This window comes from Thermobia domestica, chromosome 14, assembly GCF_964235325.1.
Source record: "Thermobia domestica chromosome 14, izTheDome1.hap1.1, whole genome shotgun sequence".
Taxonomy (NCBI): domain Eukaryota; kingdom Metazoa; phylum Arthropoda; class Insecta; order Zygentoma; family Lepismatidae; genus Thermobia; species Thermobia domestica.
In genome coordinates, this window is record NC_137467.1 from 84,737,873 (window position 1) to 84,762,476 (window position 24,604).

Below are 24,604 nucleotides of genomic sequence, written 5' to 3' on the forward strand. Positions count from 1 at the left end.
AGATGAGGCAGTTTTGCATAAGTAGTCTGTTCTCTTTAGTTATCAGTTAACTATGATTTTATTTGGGAACTGATCAACATATCTCGTATATATATATACATATACATACATACATATATATATATATATATATATATATATATATATATATATATACAACTTTTTAAACCAGAATACTTCTATTGTAACATTTGATATGTAAAAGGATATTATAATTAAGTAAAAGAAACTCAGAATTCCATTCTTTGATGTAGTACCTTATACGAAGGGAGAGAAAATTGAATACTTCTTGTAATATACAGTTTCGATATCCCTGTACTTTTCGTACATGTATTAAATACCTAGGTACTGGAAAAATTAAAATTGTTTCATTCGTTTTTTCTCTGCAATTGTATTCCTTATATTGAAAACAAAATAGTACAATTTTAAGATCGCACGGAGAACGTAGATCACTGTCTGAAATAGGTTTCAGCTTGACTTTTCCACATGCTATTTAGTCGATAATAGTTGTTTCAATCTCTCATTAGAACAGAACACGTAACTGAGATCCCAAATTAAATATCTTTCCTATCTCTACTTTCCTATCTGTTTCCACTTTGATGATATGTCATAATGAAATGAAACATGAAGTACATTTTATGTTGTACTTTTGTTTCAAAGCAAATTCGTGTATAGACTCAAGCATATATCAATGTAAATTTGGCAAAAAATGCCTAAGTATTTTAATTTGGTTCTATCTGTATATTACAAGATTTTGTTCTATCTGTCCTTCTTGTTTCAGCCCTCTATCTTCTAGAATTTTATAAACTGTCAAATTTTATGCTAGATAACTATACAAAATATATTTTGCTCGATGTTGAGGAAATCGGTCTGTAGTTAGTGGTATTTCCAATAGCGAAACCGCTAAAAATTTGTTCCATTAATAAGAAATCTAACTTTAAGTGAGTAACGAAATAAAATAGAAATGAGTGCAGTGAAAAAATTAGAAAAGAATTGAAGGGAGTTCTTTGTGATAAAGTAATAATTATAGGTATCGTGAAGAGAAATAAATATAATACTGACAATGAAGAATTTTTTTTTTTTTTAGTTTAATGTACCACGCGCATGCTTTCAGGCTAAAGGAGATGAGTCATTAATGAAAGTGAATGATTCTGAAATAAATGTTTTGAACTCTCCCACCAAATTCGAACTCGAGACCACACCAAGGACACACGCGCTAAGCACTAGACCTAAAGCGAACTTTACTAGCAGTGATGTATAGCATAACAACAAAATCTACAAACACGTAAACTTTAAAACGAATGAAAATTAGGGAAATGGGGACAGTTGAAAACCAAGACGGGCACAATTAGGAATGAACATACAAGGAGTACGGAAAAAGGAGCCGATCTGAAGAAGAGAAACAAATGATATGACTGTAATTTTTTGCCCATGTTATGAAAAAAAGAGCACTACTGTATAATAATCGTAATAATGATAGAACAGAAACAAAGAAGAGATGGGGAGAAGTATTGACGGTAACATCAGAAAAAAACAATCTGGTTGTTAAGGGCGAGAGAGAGACCAATTTGAAGGAAGTCGTTTTCAAAAAAGAAACCTCACATGACAGTTGGAAAATGTGATAGTACAAAAGTAACATCATGCTGATATGTTTGGGCTACGTTACATACAATTGGAACAAGACTTTATAAATTCATGGGCTCTTACCTTGGATTTAGACAGCTAAGGCTTACAGGTAACTGAGAGGTGACTCCTGGAATTTGGCCGGGAACAGTCTCCATAAGTGGATACCACTGAGCTACTGGTTTCCTAGGATTATCCAACATTTCCAGCCAATGATCACGTCCTATACCAATGAAATGAGAGCCAATAGCAGTACAACCCATTAACTCGTTCGTACCAACTCTGTAAGAAAAATACATATTTATAAGAATACTATAAAATTCTGTTTCAAAATAATCCAGTGTTGCCAAAAATCAAAATACATTCGACAAATTCAGCTTTAATTTGATGCATTATTATTGTTAGTACTAAATCTGTGAATAATAATTTACTAAATATTATGGTTTCAATAGTGCCTACTTGGAAATAATATTTTGATGAAAACATGACGTTAGGGTTGTAGATTGAGAATAAAATATTCTTTATTGAATAAATATTTCATCCTTCATGTAACATTTTGGCAACATATACATTTATGTACTGCACCTACAGCATATCTACAAAGTAACATAGCGTGTAAACTAACTTTCGTCTCTTACTTTATTATTGGTTCTAAATAGCATTACGAGATCTTTCGTAAAAATTTGACTGTCCATAACTCAGGAACCAATTGCACACCATACTTCAGACGACTACTAGTTTTATCAAGATCTGCCAATATATGAAGTTTGGACAAGATCGAATTAATTTGAAATAATCTTCAGAATATTAAATTCTACATGGACATGGCAGGACGCACTAGTAGAAAATTGTTATCTCATTTTTAGAAGATGATGGAAACAATGATAGATAATGGATCACAATTTTTAAAGAGCATGCATACCTTTAACAGTGTATTTCTTAAAAAAAAAAAAAAAAAAAAAAAAAACCAGTAGCATGGACTTTTGAATTTATGACTTAGTAAATATATGTTCGAAGGCCATTGGGAAAGCATTAAAGAACGTGGTCCATAGAAATTTAAGAATCAAAATTTATAAATTAGCGTAGTCAAATAACTTTAAGAGGATTTAGGAAAATACTCTGCTAGCCCAAATCTTTTTTGCCCTAGGAAATAATCAATTTGACACTAACAACAATTGACAGCATATTTGTATTTTTCTTAAAATTTGTACAACCAACAGAAACAAAAACGTATTGTAGATATTGAAATTTGAAGAGCATCCATACTTCAGTACCTAAATATACTGAATATTATACAAAATATACCATCTAAAATCTATTAGTTTAAATGATACTGATCAGACGATCGTATATACAGTAGAATAAGTACGAATTTTAAGAGTGTCCTACCATAGGCCAGGTTTTTTCATCCCGAGAGAATGAAAGGATCCTTTACATGTTACTTTATTCCACTTTTTTTGTGTGTGTGAGATTATGACATGACTAATGCAAATAATGATTGTCTTAAACAACAAAGCTATTAATGTATCACTTGCTAAAGACATGTTGAAAAATTTCTGGGGAAAAACATTTGAGAGCGTAGTTCATAGGAATGTAAAACTAAAGCTTTTGAGTTAATGTTATACTAACATTTAGGAAGAAGTTAAAGAACGAAATTACTTCATAATAGCGCATTTGGTCGTTCTTCGTACAGGTAGAATAATGTTTATGTAAAATCTTTAAAAGTAAAGAAATACGTGAAACATGTAATGACGAGCAATGCTATCGATATTCTCCCTTTGATGCATGCAACATGTACAACAGGAAGAAAGTTTAGGTTGCATGCCTTCCAGGCACTATAGAATACTATAATTTTTTTATGTATATTTTGACTTGACTTCATCATCTCTTCTCGAGTCGAAAAGACAAACAGCTTCGTACGTCATTTGATCTGGCGAAGATCTATATGTGAACTACAGTTGGTGACTGCAGGTGACATCTTTTTACGTGGAAAGCTTTTAACAAATACACACACGTTATTGTATTTATTTGGATAGTAGATATAGAAGGAAATTAAAGAAAGGAGGAAAGAGAAAAGAAATAGAGACAGTAGTAAAAAAGAAAAAAATGTTAAATACACTATTTGCAAAATAATTATTATATTGGTGTTCAGATTCACGAACACGAACAGAAGTTCAATTTCAAACAATAAAGGACATCTTTACTTAACTGAACAAATTTATTGTTATTTATTACCAGGATAAGCCCGTAGCTGGTTTCTTCAACATAATAGGGCACTCGCATGACTACTAGAAGTTTACGAAATGTTTTCGGAAGTACAAATTGACAGAAAATGGTTATGGTTACCGAACTCTTCTAGTTAATCTATGTGCGATTTTTATCTCCGAGGGAATGAACAGGGAAAAGTATAAGCCAATAAAGAGTAAACCTTTGAGTAAACTTAAAGAAAACATTGTAAACATTATGTGTAGCATTAATGTAGAAAAACTGGAGATAGTACGAGTCAACATGCTGTAACGTTTCAGGAGTGATTTGAAATTAACTGGGACCATTTTCAGCATCTCTTACGATATGTGAGTAGATTGCCAACGCTCTATTGTATTTTAAATTGTAATTCTATAAAATTGTTTCAATCTTAAACTGCCTTTTCATGAACAACGCAGTACAATACGGTTCGCACTACACTTTGTATATATTTCGAAGCTGCAGGTAAAGCAAAATGTCATGTGGGCGACCTTCGTAAAGGTCACAAAGGGTTCAAAAGCATTTGATATTGATCACGTAAATTATAAGCTTTTAGTAAGCCAAAGAATATAAGAGAAAACACTGTCATTTTTACATAATATAGGGTGAAACGTTTGAAGTACGTGTAGTATTGTCATTTCAATTTTTGAGATTCCCAGACTATAAAACACATAAAGGATTGTTCTTTCAAAAGGCTTTATTAGCCCGTTCTTCTGTCAGTATCATAAGTATCAGAGTAAAAATGGTAGGAAATACCAAGAAATACATTTTGTTCCATATTCAATGCCCGAGTAATAAGTTCCATATTTGTTTTTATCCTTCTACTTAAGTCGTATGTCCTCCTTCCAAGTTTACTGGCTAGCACTCACGCCTTAAGTGCACGGGGTTCCGGGTTCAAATCCCGATGGGGAGAGCGTTAAAATTCGAACGTGGTTCGAATTCAACCTTAAATTATAACTCCACATTTCATAAAGTCTTGGTGCTCAAAGAGTTACTAAACTCTAACTTCTTACCAAAATTCAAGCCGTAAATGGTAGCAAACTACTACTTGCAGTTTCAATTCAAATACTTATTGAGTTAAACGGCAATATATAGCGATAAATGTCTTCATGATGAATTTAGCATCCCAAGAAAGCTTATGTCTCTGCCTTTTTCTACTTTTTTTAAAACACAAAAATGGTAGAAATGGTGTCACTTCCGGTTTCAACAGTGATCCAGGTATAACTAAAACCGTAAGAAGTAGGAAGAAATATCATTTTGATAAGAACTCATCATAAGATTATACAGGGTGTCACAAAAATTTTGTTACAATATTTTGAGAATAGATTCCTCACATCAAAATAAGAAAGAAAGTTCATATAGACCTGTTGTCGGAAGTGCATAGTTTTCTAAACTCTTTCCAGCCTTAGAACAAAGTAGATGTAAACAAAGCAAAATGTATTACTCCGCGGCTCACACGTGCTTCGGCAGCGAAAGACGTGAACAGCAAGATTCATACGTACTTCCAACATAATTTCCGAAGTGTAAGGCTCTGTTGGTTCGTATATAATTAACACACTGACACTGACTACTGTTATGTTGGAAATACATACTTTCTTAAATCGTTATATAAACGAGATTGCCTCTGCTTCTGTTGTTCTCTTTTGTGTTTTATATAACACGAGAGGAAGGTGGATTATTGTAACACTTTTTCGCCATGGAACACTCTGCATTCTACAATTTCAAATGAGTGGGGTCGGCGCGCGAACGCATACGCATGCGCAATAAATACTATATGTCCAAGTACAGGTGAGGTTGAAATAAAGCTACATCTGTTGTTAAATATTATATATATTGTGTTTATTATCACAAAATACAGGATAAATTCGGATATTTTCATTTGAAATTATTATTTTAGTAGGGATTATATTGCGGTAGGATATTAGTGCAGTGAGACCAACAACCAATCACTGGTCATCGATCCACTGGTAGTCAGGTGGGTTTGTTTACATCCACTTTTTTCTAAGGCTGGAAAGAGATTAGTTATAGTGTATCGATAACGTAAGAAAATGAACTTTAAAGATCCATACTTCCGCTACTATAGAACCAATCGTAGTTGAGTCAAAACATCACTGAGGAACTAGTATGTGAACGATTCAAATATCCATCTTTCAGAACCACCGCACTTCCACAATCATTTTTAGAGAAGCTATTTGGGAGTACTTGATCACTCTCCATCTATCTCTCTAAAAATTGGTATGCAAGCACTCCCACATAGCACAAGTACGTCCACGGGATGTCCGAGACTAAGCCCGCAACGGACGACGGGACATCCCGGGATTATCCGAATGTGCTCCCGGGACATCCACAGGATTTCCTCAGGAGATCCAGATGTCCGCTAATATCCCGGGATACGGGATATTCAACGGAACCACGATGGGATGTCTATTGGTTTTCCCTCGGACCTCCTGTCCCATCTGGGACGTCCCGTGGACATCTTACATGGGAATCCTTCAGGACGTCCCATGCAGGACGTCCATGGGATGTCTTCTCATTATCCCGATAATCCCGGGAACCGAATGGGATGATTGGGATCAAAATGCCACATCCCAGGGACGTAGTGTGCTATGTGGGCTGGAACATTCTTAAACATAATTTATTTGGATAGTTCACATACCAATTCCTCAATGATGTCTTGACCCGACTACGATAGATCCCATAATAAAGGAGCTATGAATGTTTAAAGTTCAGTTTTACGTTTTCGGCACCCTAAACTCCGAAACTATCAACTTTTGAGCGCAGGTCCATATGAACTTTTTTTTTTCTTATTTCGATCTGAGAAATCTGTTCCGAAAATATTGCGAAATATTTTTGTAACACTTTGTATATCACTTTTACCCTTAATCTTTTTATAAAACCAATAGTGAGATATATATGCTACTTCCGGATTCAATATACATCTCCATAGAAGAACAACATTAAATGAATTTGCTTTCTACATTGACGAAACTCACACTAGAAATTAAACACCCTCGCACCCATTTCTCTGCGCGATAATACACAGTAACTGTAATAGTTTATATAAACAAAAGCAGACAATAAACACCTATATTTTCCACAATCTGTTTTTAATTCGCATGGAAAGGTCTACAATCCACTTCAATATAAATTTTAATTAGCTTAATTTATTCTAAGTAGATATTTGTTTGCTAAATTATAATTTCTACTTGTTTATTTTATTTAGTTTATGTGTTGTGGTTTTACTATTGAAACCGACTTTGTAACTCTTAATGAGAATAGGGATTTGTTCGAAGTGAAACATCAAGCGAATTATCATTTACTTGAAAACTCTAATAATACTGAATTCCCTTTGGGAAACCTTTGAAAATTAACTTCTACGATGTCATTTCTTTTTCTGCTAATGCCTTTCGTTTTCCGTTGAGACAGCGTGCTTACCGTTGCACGTGGACAGAATCTAAAATCTAGTTTAAACAAGGAAAAAAGTAAATTGTTTCTTTATGTCCACTCGTGCACATGGGAACGGTCGTAGAAGACGTCAACAGAATAAATCGTCGTAAACAATCACCTATCCCTTAATGTTGCTATATATCTATTGATTTCAAAAGGAGCCACGGTGGCTCAGTGGTAGAGCGGTCACCTTTGATGCATGAGGTCCTTGGTTTAATTTCAGCTTACACCAAGTGGACTTTGCGGTTGAAAAAAAAGGTGTGCGTGAGTTTCTTCTGAGTTTCCGCATTTCCTTCCACTTTTACATTTCACAATTTCATTCATTCTCATTATCATTGTATCCTTTAGCCAACACTGCATGAGACCTAACACTGAAAGATTTAATTTAATTTGTTCAATTCAAATTATGCTGCTCTCTTTGTGCAGTTCACAGAAAAAAAAACTGCAACACGAGTATGTAAGTTTATTGTAAAACTACGTCTAACAGCCCAGGGAGTCAACATAACGTCTAAGTGGCACGAATCACGCCATGAGAAATTTCGGCATCCTCCCCTGCACACTTATTTTGGAGCAAAAGACTTTGTCGTTTCACAATAAACTTACATGCTCATGTTACAGGTCTTTTGCTGCGGACTGTACACTGCAGTCAATCATGGGGCACGGTAGCTCAATGGTAGACCTCTTACCTCTGGTGCATGGGGTCCCTGGTTCGATACCCGGACAAGTACATTTGTGGTGGACAACATCGTATCTGTGAAATTTCTCAGGATACTTCATTTTATTCCGACTTTCTCATTCCATCAATTCTTCCATCATCATTCACTAACTTTTATCATCGTCTGCCTTAGCCAAAAGGGCATAAGTGTGGGACGTTAAACTGAAAGATTTCGTTTTTTCATTTACAGTAGCAAACCTTTGTTAGGGAAAATTATATTCAAACACTTTTTCATTTGGATATTGGATTTAAAACAATTATTCATAAAATCAAAATAGCATACAATAAGTTGGAACATCCAAACAACATGTAGGGTAAGTTTGTTTGTAAAATTACTCCATATAGAATTTCTAATCATAGTGTTTTTCACAATGTATAACTAGAGGAGGTGAAGTTTCGAGGTACTGTTGCCCAATAAACGAAAAGTTTCGAGTCTTGTCTCGATTCTCGTCACGAGAACGAGACGAGATGTACCTTTTGAAGTCGAGAAGAGAGAAGATACCTCATATTTCTCTTCTTGCTTTCGAGATGAGAATCAAGACGTAAATTGGGACCGCGGTGGCTCAGTGGTAGAGCGCTCACCTCTGGTGTTTGGGGTCCCGGGTTCGATCCCAGTCTCCGCCAAGTGAACATTGTGATGGACAAACACCGTGTGCGTAGGTTCTCTCGGGTTTCTCCCGTTTCCTCCGTCGGTAAGGAAATGTCAGTATATAATGAATAAAATGGTGGAACTTTCTTCATTCCACCATTTTATTCATTACTCATCACCACCGTCTCCTTTAGCCTAACCGGCATAATCGTGGGACGTAAAACTCAAAGATTTCATTTCATTTTCAAGACGTAAATTTTATGAGTCTCGTAAGGAACAATAGTTCACACAAATCTTAGCTCTGAAACTCTATTTTGGTGTTAGGTAATATTACCAGCAACTGTGGTTGTATGAAGATAATAGGCATTTATCAACATTTAAGAATACACAAGTCATTACAAAATACACTCCGTTCGTTCATAAGTCGTAATTTCACAACCTTCGTGAACATGTCAGAATTCAAAGAAAGAACCCACAGACTAAAACTATACTGTGCAACACGTTTTATCGAAAATCGCGAAGGAATTTGTGTCTTTGCAGAGCTTATATCACCTATACTAAAGTCAATGGAACATATTTCCGAAAATACCAAAGACACCTCTCATGTAACAGTATTTTCCTTACTCTGTGGAATACTGAAGTGTCAGTTTGTTGTAGCAGAGGTTATCTTAGAATATGTGTAATTTCTTTTGCTTCCCTTGTCACGACAGTTCCAGTCTTCTGATGTGTAAAAGGCGCTATGTGTTGGTAGTGTAATAAACATACTGAAATCCAGACGTACAAATGCATCTGAACACTTCATGACCCTCTTTCAACGTTACACTTCAATATTCAAAACTCTGTGCTGATATGGAAATTCCAAGAAAAGTAGGAAAATAAATAAACAGAAATAAAGTTTCTGCTGAAAATGTCAGGGATGGAAAATGAACCGGATTTTGTGAAAACGCTCCAGTGAAGTTCCTATATTTCGCATGGGTTCTTCCTGTCTGAACCGGTTCAAAAGCTTGTCAGAACCGGTTCTTTTTCCATCCCTGGAAAATGTTGAAGAACCAGTTACGTTCGTTATACAGGGTGATTCAAAACAACACCGACACCGTTTGGGAGGTGATTCCTGACACCAAGATAAGACAAAAGTATAGCCCAATCTGGGTGCACAAATGCTTCCTTTCGGAGTTATAGGCCCCTGAAAACACGAAAAAATAAAATTTAAACGTCCATAGCTCCAGAACTATGGGACCTACCATAGTCGGGTCAAGATTCCATTTAGGAACGAACATGTGCGCTATCCAAATATCCAAGTTTCAGAATCCTGTGGTACTTCCGCAACAATTTTTATGGAGGTAGTTGGTGAGTACTTCAAATTATATGCCCGTAGCCAAACTCCCTCTATAAAAGTTGTTGTGGAAGTACCTTAGGATTTTGAAATATGATTTTTTGGATAGCGCACATATTAGTTTCTAAGTGAAGTCTTGACCCAACTACGGTAGGTTCCATAGTTTTGAAGCTATTGACCTTTGAAGTTCATTTTTTTGTTTGTTTTCGGCAGCCTATAACTCCGAAAGAAAGCATTTGTGCACCCAGGTTGGTCTATACTTTTTGTCTTATTTTGCTGTCAAGAATCACCTCACAAACGTTGTCGGTGTTGTTCTGAAACACCCTGTATATTTCATATATTGATGCTGTGACAATGCAAATTGCTTCATTGTTTGAAACTCAACAAAGAGAGTTCTTGAAGATGCAGCAGTTTCTTCCACGATTTGTGCAAGAAAAGTCATTTGCCGATTTAGAATCAGCAAAATTTCCCATGGACTTTCCCATCTTACAATAAACAAACACTAAGTGAGCAACGATAATATTTTAGATGGAGTTGCAAAGAAGCCAAGGAGATTAGATATCAAACTGTAAATATGGGAAGCTTCTCAAATTTTGAATTATTGTAGAATATTTTTGATCATTTAATAGGGTATATTTTATTGATTAACAACAATGTGCTATGTATGAAATTTTCAATCTGTCCAGGTGTAAGTGCCAAATGATAATATATTTTTAACACATCTTACATAATTTTGTGAAATTATGTACATTAACAATATTTGAAATTGGTAGCCTATATGTTGTTCATAATATTGTAATATTTAATTGTATTTTCACAGCTATGAAATTGTTGAATCTTGGAAAGCACCTGCATCTGTATCATAGGGTTTCAAAGTTTCCCTTACTTCACGACCACATTCAGAAGTCCATCGTTATAAATTGTAAAGTGTATTCACTAGTAGTGCAAAGTTTGTAATGCATCAATAAACTTAAAGTAGATTAATGTATAAATGAATATTGAATTAAGTTGCAGTACTACACAAAAGGAAAAACCCAATGAAAACCCTAAATTAATTTCTTTGAGTAATAAATGTTAGTAAAGTGTGCGTAATCACATGCTAAAATAAATATGTACAAAATAAAATTACAGTGCAAGTTTCAAAAATTGTAATCGTTAATAATAGAAATTTGTAAATTTGAATTCTTATTTTAAGGCCTTTAAGCATGTTAATAATAGGGATAACTAAATTTCTTGTAATGGGGAGAATTCAAACTTTCACTTTTGTTAAATGAGATAGCGCAGCACATCGTTCCAAACTACTGTACTAGGTAGTCTTGGTCCCTTCTGAAATAAAATCCTGGTTGCGTCACTGGCTAGGACGTTGACATGATGTGTCTAAGTGTTTTAAATCAATCAACAAAAACATTTGTGGAATATTATATAAGGATTAGTATCATTGAAGGGGCATTCATAGAGACTTTTGAAAATAATTTCTGGTTCAAAGTAGAAATGAAACAAAATCTGGGAGTTTTACGTCCCACGGATAGGCTAAAAAACGCGGTGATGAGCAATGAATGAAATGGTGGAGTTAAGAAAGTAGGAGGAAACAGGAGAACCCCGAGGAATCCAACGCACACGGTGTTTACCCATCACAAAGTTCACTTGGCGCGAGCTGGAATAAAACCAGGGACCCCGTGCACCAGAGGTGAATTCTCTACCACTGAGCCACCGCGGCCTTGGTTCAAAGTAGAGTTTGAATTACGTTAAAGATATATTAAGTCATATGGAATGCTGAAAGTACATGAAGTTCCAACTAGCGTTTTGTTTCACGGAACTTACTGCTCAACAGTACGATACTGGTTCTATATTTTTATTTAACAGCTGATATAAAGCCTAGATTCATTATCTAATAATCTTCAGTCTGGATTCCACCCATCATAATTATCTTTTGCATTAAAACAGGAATGTAGCCATAGCTCGTTTCGTTGCTGATCTCCTTAATATCGGACGTTGTAACTACATTTTATAATTGAGGGAGTTTGCGCAACAGTTCTCTAATCTACATTTTTAAAACTGGAGAAAAATCAAGTTAAACACATGTGGTTTTCTGTACAACAGATGTGTGTAGAATGTATGGCACATTCAACCACTTGTGCTTGCTTTTGTTATATTGTAATAAAAACCACATGTGTTTAAGTTTAACTTGATTTTTTTCTCCATTTTTAAAAATGTGGGTTAGACCACTATTGTGCTCAACCCCTCAATTAGAAATAAAATCATAAGTAAAACTTGGTTACTCAAGCTTTAAGTATATCTGGCACATTGCCACTTTCTCTGCAACTGCGTAAATGAAGAAACTGAAGAACTCTTGTATTTCATTATATATTTCTGTTTAACACATCAATAAATTAAGACTAAAGCTAAATGAATAAACGACCTTGACAATTTGTCAACTCATTTACAGCACAACACCCGACTTCTATTAAATTCTTCTCTTGGAATACGTACATATAACCAACAGGAACGTTCGCTCTTAAAATGTTATTTCTCCTTACAAGCGGAAAGCTTGTGTTACCATATATATTCTGTTGGTTATAACGTCAGCCGTGGTGTCAAAGGTTAAAACAACGCCCAAGAGAGCTTATGCGAGATATTCGGAAGTGTGATGTAGAGCTGGGAAGTCGTAAATGGACTGTCAACACAGTTTACAACCGTCTAAAACTCCCTCGTGTCAACAATGATGCTGAGTCAAGTCAAAGAATAACATTCTGGCAGACAGATAGGATGACGTGCGTGGAAGTTACATACAGTGACCGTGACCCATTTCGTTATAAGATAAATAGATACTTCAGTAGCTACAGTTTGTATCCAGCTTATTTAATAAAAGTAATTAAATAATACTCTCTATATTTATACATTCCATATTAAAATACGTATATCCTCAAAGAACACGAAGTAAAAAGGACTTTAAACAACCATCAAGGTAATGCCCACGTTTTCCAGCTTACAAAGGTAAAGTAAATAACTAAAACTCAAATTACCTCAAACCTTTACAGTACTAAAGGGCTATGGCCGTTCTGAAGGCTTTCAAGAGGGTTAGGTACAGTACGTTCATAACTTCCTTTATTCCTAGCTTTGCTTACTTGAGATCCCTATCCCTGAATTGAAATAGCTCGCTAATTACCTATGAGGCTGAATGAACACCGAGAATCCATTGCTAGTTGAATCCAAGAACATAAGCACCAAATGCATATGCACTAACCATCAGTTACATTGAAGAAATAACATACTATAGAGTTTTTTCGCGGTTAAGTAGCTTCCGCCCCTGACTTTCTGACTTTTCATCGCATGATACCGATTCAATTCTCAATGAGGATACTAAACTTTGAATGGAAAATGAACACTAATTTTGATTCTAATTTAGTCTAATTTCATATGCTTTACCGCTGGAAATCGAGGGTTAAAATACCGGTACAATCAATATAAACTCTACTACAGCATAAAACGTAATTATTATTTCTTTGGATTTAATATAATTGAAATTGTGGATAATCAATTAGAAGTGTAAATTAAGATTAGAGTGACATTAAAAGTTATAACCAGACAAAATATCATTAAGCTAGCTTTGGAAATAATAATGAGAATTTAGTATTGTAAACCAGTTGATAATGCTCCAAGAGTATTACCAGAACGAACTTAAAAATAATTAATTTTTCTTATTAACTTCTACAGGCTTTATACCAATTGTTCTATGAACTTTATTATTATACTCATTAAACAATTCTTCTAATATATATATATCCATTTCGACCTATTTACTTGGGTACTATTTTTTCTATACATATTTTGTTTTCGAGTTCTGTTAAAACGTTCTACGATATGTTGTTTTACGAAGACATGTTCAAAATTGAACAATTCGAAAAATATCATCTCCCTATGACTTACGTTTCTCGAGATATGGCTTCTTCAATCTCCCGAAATCCGAAGTTATTTTTTGCTAATATTTGGGGAACAGTGGCCAGTTGGACAGTGGTCAATGGCTACTATTTGGTACCAAAATGCTCGCCATCCTTTTAGGTATTGATCAGCACCAATATGATCTCACTATAACTTACGATTCCCGAGATATGGATCCTTAAATCTCCCGAAATTGGGAACTTTTTGGCCAATATCTCGGGAACGGTAAGAGTGATAAGAAAAATTCCATCACTTCTTTCAGATAATTTTTGATGCTTTATCGAATGAAGGGATCAAAATTTTAAAAATTGCAAATAGCAGAAACACACACGCATACGGACATAGAGAATTCAGTAACTAACATTTAAGTTCGTCGAAAACAAAAAGTAAATGAGAATCCAAAGCTTAATTATTATCTTGGAAATTAGTACAGATATAGAGAATGTTTGTCTTTACTTATCGCTTTATCTCTATAAATTACAGGCAACTGAAAGGAATAATGTTACTGGTTGCGAAACTCTTGATTAATTTGATATATTACAAACCTTTTATGTTTCTGAACAAAGCAGTGTAACTTTTGTCACTCAAATTTTCTCCCCATCTTAAATAAGATAGTCTTAAATGTGGAAGATTTACTAATTTGATTTTCTTTAAATGTGGATCTAAATGCATAACAATAACATTATTTTGCCGGACCAAATTATTAAATGCGAGGATTCGTTCAATGCAGCAACGTGTAAAACCACGGTTATTTTGTAATATGATTTTGTAATATGATTTTTAGAGATAAACACTAAAGGGTTATGCAGTTTACATTGTATATGTAGCTCAGTAAAACGATTATCGAAATTTCCTCATAATTATATGTAGAGGAAGTTCGGGTATTATGGAATAGTCGGATAATATGGAATACCTCATTATCTCACCTGTGATGTGTTGCTTCCAAGCGGAGAAGAAAGAAATCAGTACCTCACATTCCCATGATGCTCTACAGTCAGTTTCCTTGTAATTGTAGCATTCGTTGTGATGGTAGACGTGAAAATATGATTTCTTATTCCTGAAAACTTTTACAGGTAAGTGTTTTACCACCTGTATTTTCCTATTGAAATGTAATAGAACAACAATTCTTTGTTTACTTTGACGTTGGATATTCAGAGTGGTAATTTGATAAGCGCCATTATCCTATACGTCTTCGAATGCGTTTAACAGCTCTTTCGTTGCCAAGTTGGCTTGGAGGGCAATATGGAATACCCGCAAGAAAAGCATGGTATTTCGTATTCCGTATAATATTCCTATTACAAAAATATCTATCAGTATTGGGCAATTAAACATACATTTATGATGACAACAATGCTAAGCGTATATTTTTATTACAGCAAATTTTCTGATGATACAAGGAGTCAGCTTGAGTCCAGCGTTCACCATGTTTAATGTGAGCACAATGACTGTGCCGGTCCTAAAGCAGAGTTTTATATTTATGACTTTTGAAAGTAATCACATTCAGTTATGGTTTGGCATTCAGAATTTTCATTTATTGTCACTGTGTTCTTTGTATGTTCAACAGAAAACTTATTTTTTTCTATATAGCATTTGTATTCCATATTACCCGATTATTTCATATTACCCTCCAAAGTGGTTTCTTTACAAATTATGAATTTTACCCACCCCTGTACCGAAACTTCTTCATCAAGATACGCATAAATAAAGCCAAATATGTAAGGCATATATTTGTTTTCCTTTCTGTTTTAATGTGCAATTCTTAACTGATCTACAAGCGAAACAAAAATGGTATTCCATATTACCCGAACTTCCTCTAATTATTTCGAAATTACAAATCCATCATTTGGCGCGTTCAGTACACAAAAAATCAAGCCCACTCTTTGTCATTTCGGACACTTTGAAAATACTTCACCTTTAACCTTTCGTTTGGCACATTTAAAAGCTTACGTTGATGGGCACTTTGGGTCTTTTGGGGCCCCAGCTCATATTATGTGTTTCCTTCCTATTTAATGATATAAATATTGTGGCATTGGTAGTATTGTTAAAGAACAGTGATTTCTTTTGTTTATTTGCATTTTTCCGATTGTAGTAAACAGTGGCGTATATTTTAAGGATTAGGGTCATATACGTTTCGCTGAAATTACTACTTAAGGAGTATTTTTACAAATTTAATGAAAAATTTATGCATTTTCATAATTATATGTGACTTGTTTTATTGAGATGACAAAAATAACGCAGTCTGCAGAAGTGTAAGCTAGAATGTAATATACTGGATCACTCAGACATTACTGATTAAAGTTCTTATGTAAAATATCGAGAAACTGTTCTCTATAAACCATGCAACACATTACAGAATTATTAATAGTTAATATTATTCAACGTTGCATTATGAATATTAGGAATGTAATAAATGAAATTGTTAGTATATGAACTGCGAATTATGCACGAAACACATTATGCTAAGGTAACAAATACTAAAATGAAACTAAAATTGTTGTTATTTTGTTTGTATGTTTTCTCCGTTTTGTTTCTGATCACTCACTGCTTTTTCGCACACCGTATGCACGCCACTACTCTTTCTGAATGTACCTTACAAATGTTCTTGTTGCAGCTACTGCATATAGTTTTCACCTTCTTATCACAGCTCCTCGGGCATAGGTAGCATTATTTACTCTCGTTTTCTAATTTCTTCTCTACCTTTCGCGATTCATCACAAGCATATCCAAGTGCAAGTAACCCTGTCTTTGTACCTTTCTGGAAATATCTCCTGTCCTTGAGCCTTTTTCGTACATATGGATTGATGAGCTCTGCCAACTGTCTCAAAAAGTATCTTCTCTTTTGAGTTTTAGTCGGAAGACTTTCTGGATAATGATAAATCCATATTATCAAGGACGATACTTCCATATCCATATTATCAAGCAATACATGCAACATCAATCATGTTGAAGAACACTACTAACGGCTACCGTTTAGTATTGCGTTTTACACAGTATGTGTTAACCAATTTATCAATAGTGTCTACGCCACCTTTGTGTGCGTTGTAGTGCATTATTACTTCAGGTTTACTTTCTTCACATGTGATTACTTGCTTTTTGATGCATCGAATAAACCAATATAAGAGCCGATGACTTCTTAGGAACATGAGACACCATAGTTTGGTCCAGAAAAGCCAAATAAAGATGAATGCATTTCTCTTGATCTTTCTGGTTGCATTTCTGTAGGAATTTTACTTTGTTTCTCGTATGGTTCCAACATATGTTGAATTCACAGTTATCAGCTCTTGAACCAAAGGAATACTTGTAAAAGAAAGTTGTCTTCTACAATATTACGGGCTTTGTTCATCCACTTTTTAGTAAGTTCCCTTACAACTCGCGCAGCTTGGTTCACATCCATTTGCTGATGAGGTTGTTTTCCTAAATCCACTTGTCCGATCAAAGGGAAAGAACTATCAGAATCACATGTCCACCAAATCTTAATACCATACCTATCTGGTTTACTTTTGATGTGCTGCAAGAACGGGAGTCTCCCTCAAAACGTTACTAGTTGTTCGTCGACCATAATATTATATCCGAGGGTATATACGTTAGACAATCCTTGGATAAATATCTCCCATACATTCTGGAAGGCAGCTAATTTGTCTTCTGCTTTCCTTTGAGCACTGGTTTGTTTATTATCGAATCGAATAAATCTTGTGATAGCTTTGAATCTTTTCAATGGCACTGTTGCCCGAAATATTAGCCTTCTATATTTCACACTCCACAATTCACACAAATCTTCTCTTCCTGATCAATAAACACCAGCGGATATTAACAAACCAATGTAAGCTTCGAGTTCTTCTTCATCAATGTATTTCCACTTCTTTGTTGTTGACGAAGGGTTTGCATCATTCCATTCTTTGTATACACGATGTGCATCTCTGTTCGTTTCTATGATAATAATGGAAAGAATTTGACGGGTGATTAATAGAGAAATGAGTCTTTGATTGAAGAAGGCTTTTCTCCTCTAGGACCAGGTTTTCCTCTTAATTATGTTGCGTTGTGGTGTTTGAAAGACTTTCAAAAGCTTTTTATACCATTTCTTTCTATTCTTGCCAATAAAATACTGAGTTTCACAATCACTGCTTTCGGAGACACACGCAGTTCCACTACATCCCTCTCCTTCAAGACAGTCATCTTCTGAATCGTTTTCCTCTATGTTGTTCTCGCTATCTTCATCACTAATTGGGAGAATATACTCATCGTTGCTAAGATCAGAAAAAAGTTCCTCCTCTTCACTGCACTCATCCAGTAAGTTTCTCAATATATTTCCTCCTTCATCTGCTTTAAACGTTTTTCCATCTATACGTATAGATTGTGCCATTTTCTGCTTCTATCCCTAACTATTTCAGAGAAAAAATAAAACCTTCAGAAACTCAGAACAGTACTTAGAATAAACTATTCTTACAAAAACAATATAGCCGCATATCTGATTTTTCGTTTACCTTGACTTATCAGTTGAGTAAAATTCGAATATCAATAATGGACTTTCAACAATGCTTCACTACTACTGATAAGTGATACCTCTAAATGTAAAACAACATTGCTGCTGTAAATAAAACGGCAACTATAGTTAAGTTGGGCACGGAAATAGTGTTTAATTCAAGGGGTTCCAAAAGACCCCAGGTGCCCATCCACACAAGTATTTCCTTTCAAACAAAAATAAAAATAAACAAAAAATTTAGATCAACCACGATAATAAGTTACAAAAGAGTCTAAAATTAGATGTCACAAAGACCTATGATCAAGCAGCGTATCAAACACGAGATATTTATTTTAAAAAAACGTGTTGGGTCTCCAAAGATCCCCACATGCCCATTGGAAGGAACGATTTTCAGAGTTAAAAATGCTTATATTTAGATATTGTATATAACGTAAAAGATTAAAACAAACACCAATGTTAATTTTCACATGTACTTAATCGTATCATATAAACATTATATCTTTTTGTCACAACTTTAATAAATTGACTTGATTTCTTTGTGCTCTGAATGCTTCATTTATTAAAGAAAAACACTGATAATCCCGTATTTTAAAATTTGGTGCCAGTATTCCTACAGAAGCTTTTGTACTATTTTTGTATAAAACATAATGTGTTCCGCGTACCCCATATTGAAATATAAACATTGAGATATTTTTATTTATCAGTAGATCTTGGAATTCTATGACTTAAGAACTCTGAAAATACGCATGCATTAGTGCCCTAAAAATGAGAAAATGTGACCTAAAATATAGCCGAATACCACGGAAATTAACACTACTAGACCACTTGACTTAGGCATATTGATACTATACTCAGTGCTGTCATGTTCTCTGAGAAAAATGTTTCAACGAATGTCAAATATCGCTCATACTTTTAAAATATCATTACGTTCAGTTGAAAAAGATGGGTATTATCATAAATATCAGTAATAATTTCAAGGAAAATACTTCAGAGATCATATCTTCGATCGTACTCAATATGGATTACCAGTAATATCACAGCATTGCTTTCGTTCTTCACGTATTGACATGGATTACCAGTATTCTCACTGCACTGCTTTCATTCTTCAAGTATTGACATGGATTACCAGTATTCTCACAGCACTACTTTCATTCTTTACTTATTGACATGGATTACCAGTATTTTCACAGCATTGCTTTCACTCTTCACATATTGACATGGGTTAACAGTATTATCGCAAAACTGCTTTCATTCTTCACGTATTGACATGGATTAAAAGTATTCTCACAGTACTACTTTCATTCATCATGTATTGAAAGTCTCTACCGGATGTGGAAGGAAGAAAAGAAACGCCAATATGAAACAAAGAAACTGGACTTCAGACATCATCACAGGAAATGAGAAAGAGAGAGACAGAGGCTAAGGTGGCGATTCCTTTTTATCAAAGTGATTGATGTGATTGTGAAATCATGAACTATTACTCCTCACATTATACAGTATTCTTTCAAATTCTGTGACACAAAACCTATTTTTTCTAAGAATTGAAGGTACAAACAACATCATTATCAGTACTAGTAAATATATTTCTGGAGAATAAGTTCAACTCGCCCTAAATATGACAAAACATATGTTTTTATATCACTTAGGGCCCAAGTGTTTCCTAAAGTTAAAATGTGGCTCAAAGATACATGACCAATAAAAACCATATTTCCGTATTTACAAGTGTCAGAAACGAGTTTAGATTTAATATGATCTGTAAAAAATGCCAGGATACAAATATGACGTCATAGACTTACTTGTCGATATATTAGGTTCTCGTATGAAAAACAACTATTTTTTGAATTTAACGTCCCACGATTATGCACCGAGGCTTAGGAAGACTGTCATGGATATATAGTTTAGGGTGGTTCTCGGTGTCGAAATCCTCCCTTAAATATTTTAACACTTTTTTTAAAAAATAAAGGGAATTACGATTTTACTACAACAAACTCTGTTATTCGATTCGTTCTTATGTGAATAAAAAGTTAATTATTAACCATTATAGTTTGTAATAAAATACTATATCTTTGTATTCAATTCAAAAATTTGATGCGTCCTTTACTTTAAATTTACATTTTTTATTTTACTATAATCTATTTAATTATTTATTTATTTTTGGAATCAGACAGATTTTTTCCAAAATTTTTGATGTATAGTTTCCTTAATGTATTGTATACATAATAACATTTTGAATAATTCATGACGCGGTTGACACTAGAGAATAACATGCAAATTTGGATTTTACAGAGAAATGTAACATGTTGATGATACTTCGATGCAGGGATGCAAATAATCAACAAAATTTTACTAGCCCAAGAAAAAAGCTGATAGCCCCATCCACAATATAAATTATTTACTTACCTTCGGTATGATATTAAATACTCGCCCGCACCGATGAACCACTCGCTCTGGGCGAATGTGCTTATTTGCATCCCTGCTTTAGTGTTAACAAAATATTGGCACTCCAATGTAGATTGTGAGTGCAAATTGTGCTTTGAAAAAGCCATAGCATTTTCGCTACAATTGGAATTAATATTGAATCCAATATTTTCGTCTCGACAATGACACACAGAAATTATATTAATGCATCTGATACAAAAGCACATTATAAAATATGAGTTTTGTTATGTAATTTCTAGATTGTTATTTCTAAATTGAGTGGTTTATGTGAACAATAAACCTATCCTTACAAATATTCATACATTCATTCCGAGCCGTTCAATTAAGGGTACATTTATCATTGAATTTAACAAGTATACACAGTTCTTTAAAAGTACTTTCTCTTATCCCATAACTACACTTTTTGAATTTGAACTATGGGAGTCAATGTAGAACGAACGACATTATACAGAGTAAAATACCTCAAACAATATTGACGTTTTGCTGCAGTGCATAAAAAAGTTTTATTCCTATTAGGTGTATAGAAATGTTGCAAATATTGGCTGCTTGACCAGTGACGATTGGATCAGCTGAAAGAAACTTCATTATAGAAGAGGCTCAAAAGCTATCCGCTAATCCTAGTTCTTTTTTAAATTTTTGTAAATTCTAAAGAAGTGGGATCATAGTATGACACAAGTGCACAATTTAAAAGTTACTTTTTGTAATTAAGAATGTATTTAAGTAAGATATGTAAGACAAAAGCAAGCAGAATATTTTACCTATCTAGAAAATCTGTATAAAATATGCTATAAAGTTTTGTCACATACTACATATCCGGTAATACATTGTTTAAAATGAAATGAAATGAAATCTTTAGTTTTACGTCCCACGGTTATGCCGGTTAGGCTAAAGGAGACGGTGGCGATGAGAAATGAATGAAATGGTGGAATGAAGAAAGTGGGAGGAAACGGGAGAACCCGGAGAAAACCCACGAGCACGGTGTTTGTCCACCACAAAGTCCACACGGCGCGAGCTGGGATCGAACCAGGGACCCCAAGCACCGGAGGTGAACGCTCTACCGCTGAGCCACCGCGCCCCCAATACATTGTTTATTTAGGAATCCTCACAACATGGAGTGTATATTCTATCAGTAGCGTACGCAGGAATTTATTTCAGGAGGGGTCCAAACTCAATACCATATGAGGGTATTTTATATTAAAATTCCTAAAATTGCTTCTAAAATTAGGTTAAATTTACACAAATGTAGACATTTCGGGAAGAGCCCGGCCCCCAGGACCCACCCCCTGTGTACGTCCTTGTATTCTATTAAAAAATACCATCATGGCACTATCCAACCTAAATCATGCACGACTAAGTCGATCACTATTTAAAAACCTAAACTTTTTCTGGAAGTCCTCCTGAATAAAATTTTACTGTACGCCACTGGAAACGGTGCTGATGAGATGGATGATAATGATGGAATGACGAAAGTGGGTGTAAACGAAAGAACGCCGAGAAAATCCAGGCATATGGTGTTTGTCCGCCACGAAGCCTCCTTTGTAGAAACTGAGATCGAACCAGGGACCCCACGCGTAAGGGGTGAGCGCTCAACCCCTGAGCCACTGTGGCCCCAATTACTTTAACTTATCAATATAAATGATCATGCTTGTATCAGAAGTCATATACCGAAATCAATAGGTCTTTTCCGAAGGTTTGAAGATAGGTTTGAAGGTCCTTTCAAACCGATAAAAAAAAAAAAAAAAAAAAACTTATTTTCTTGACACGTACTGTTGATTCTGTATTGTTCAATACCCATTTCGAAATAAGATAAACTCTTCTTCTAACAATCGATAAAGTAAGTATACACATGCATATGTAGTAAATGTTTTACTTTAATCCCACCTACCTGTCATAATCTATAACTTTAACGATCAGGCTTACATCTTCTACGTTTTGTGAAGGAACGTCGAACACCAGAGCTTCATTATAAACAGGGTTTAAAGTTGACTTTTTAACCGTTGTTTTCTTCTTCTTTATCCTCTTCCCTTGACATATGAGATACACTTTCACGTACGGATCTGCAAAGAGAATCATTAGAAAATATGTATTAGGTAATGTAATTGACATTCAGAGATAATAAAGAAAACTTATTTGTTTGTAAATTTGTTTGAGGTTTAGTATTCCCTTGTATCGTGACACACACACACACACACACAAGCACACAACTGTTTAAAATGGCAGCATAACGGAGAGAGAAGGCTTACTGCGTGCTTTAATAAGCTAGAACATAATCGGAAACCATTGTTCAGAGATTTCTAGACAAACTTTTGTAAACAAACACTGCATCTTCACCAGGGTGTGATCCAGAGGGAATTGTAACATTTCCCCATTTAATACTTTTTGTAACAAAATTAATCTTACTTGAAAGTTAGTGGAAGGTAAAGTGACATGATTGCCAGAAATTTGCAAATTAATTACAATGATTTACGTGTTTTTAAAAATGTAATTGACGTGTAAATTATAGGTTTGCGCTATCCATAATTCCATTCTCTTTAATTATAGATTTTCAAACATGTGAGCTCTTTATGTGCACTCCAGTGCAAAGAATCCTTTTTTATACTTCTGCCTCTACCCTCTACTTCGGCTATGATGATTTCATGTTTTGGACTGGCACAAATCTCACGATGAGCGAAGCAGTTTGAGGACACAGATTGCTTGTGCAAAAGGAAAAGCACAAGCAACTACGGATGCACCAGATCTGCTGTGGTGCATTGTATCCACTGCAATTCGAACCTATTTTCTTCACTCTTAACATCAAAACTCGAACATTTAGCAACTATAAAACTGTCTAAATCAATGTTCATGTAACTTTGATTGATTCCTGTGATTTTTTTGTCTTTGATATATGAGATACATTATAAATATTTAAGAACATGTATAAGGGTCTTATATAAAATATAAATTAGGCATAAAGTTAAAAAGCAATGTTATAAACAGAGCAACAACAAACCAAGTTCTCTTGGTTGAATTCGGTTTTCACACCAATATTTCTTAATTAAAACTCCAGTTTTGAAATGTTTTGTTCTAGTCAGCACTAATTTGTTAAAATGTCTATCCAAAAACGTAGATAGTTTTCATAGCACGAATGATTTGTGAAAATTTTATGAATTGTATCATAAAAGTACGTAATTTCATTTAATAATATATTCCTCTCTTCTTTCTATTTACGTACAAGTTGAGGTTATGTCATATAGGAAGTTTTACAGTGTATCACTTGAAATGCTGCGAATCTAATGCTGCCTTATCAATGTAATGTAAACACTAGAAAAAAGAGCAACTTGCAGATTAATACAGTGTTGGAGCAACTTTCTCTCTCAAGACACTTCCGATGTGACGTGGATAGAGGCTGTGAATGGAAACAAATAGAATATTACATTATTCCGCGTGCAGCACATCATTCAATTCTGAGAGAGAGAGTAGAAAGAAAAATCTGCGCCGAATTTGTGTCTCCAAAACGGCCAACAGATGATCAATTATGTTCAGCTGGGCCAATGATGTTTATCTTCATTCTATTGTACTCCAATAGTGTCAGCTGTGAGAATGAGGATATTATTATCTACTAAAAAAGTGTAATTGCCTGGAAATAACATCTGGACCATAATATGATCCAACTGCACGTGGCCTCTTAAAATGGCGACATAATCACTGATATATTGCGAATAGTAAGCGTGAACATAACACACTTCTGAAAACCAGAATACTGGGACCCGCAGCATCATACGGACATTCCCATGTTTTACGGTTCTGGCACAGCGAA

The 24,604-nt window shown here is 34.6% G+C and overlaps 2 protein-coding genes across 6 annotated transcripts in view; one reads left to right on the plus strand and one right to left on the minus strand.

Moving 5' to 3' along the window:
• Nucleotides 1-24,604, plus strand: part of LOC145670244 (uncharacterized) — a 206,995-nt gene that overhangs the window by 108,131 nt on the left and 74,260 nt on the right. Inside the window, exon 3 of one of the 5 annotated variants that reach the window (XM_081738649.1) lies at nt 10,772-11,070. The exons of 3 other annotated variants lie outside the window; for them this stretch is intronic. In XM_081738649.1, the coding sequence (XP_081594775.1) occupies nt 10,772-10,777 (6 nt within the window). In that variant the 3' untranslated portion in view covers nt 10,778-11,070. Of the gene's footprint in view, nt 1-10,771; nt 11,071-24,604 lie in introns of those variants that run through there. One more of the 5 variants, XM_081738652.1, reaches the window with a different exon arrangement.
• The window catches only part of LOC145670243 (synaptotagmin-10-like), a 354,389-nt gene that overhangs the window by 10,320 nt on the left and 319,465 nt on the right, over nt 1-24,604 (minus strand). Inside the window, exons 8-9 of the mRNA XM_081738645.1 lie at nt 22,694-22,865; nt 1,708-1,905 (exon numbers count right to left, since the gene is read on the minus strand). Coding sequence (XP_081594771.1) covers nt 1,708-1,905; nt 22,694-22,865 — 370 coding nt within the window. The remainder of the gene's footprint in view (nt 1-1,707; nt 1,906-22,693; nt 22,866-24,604) is intronic.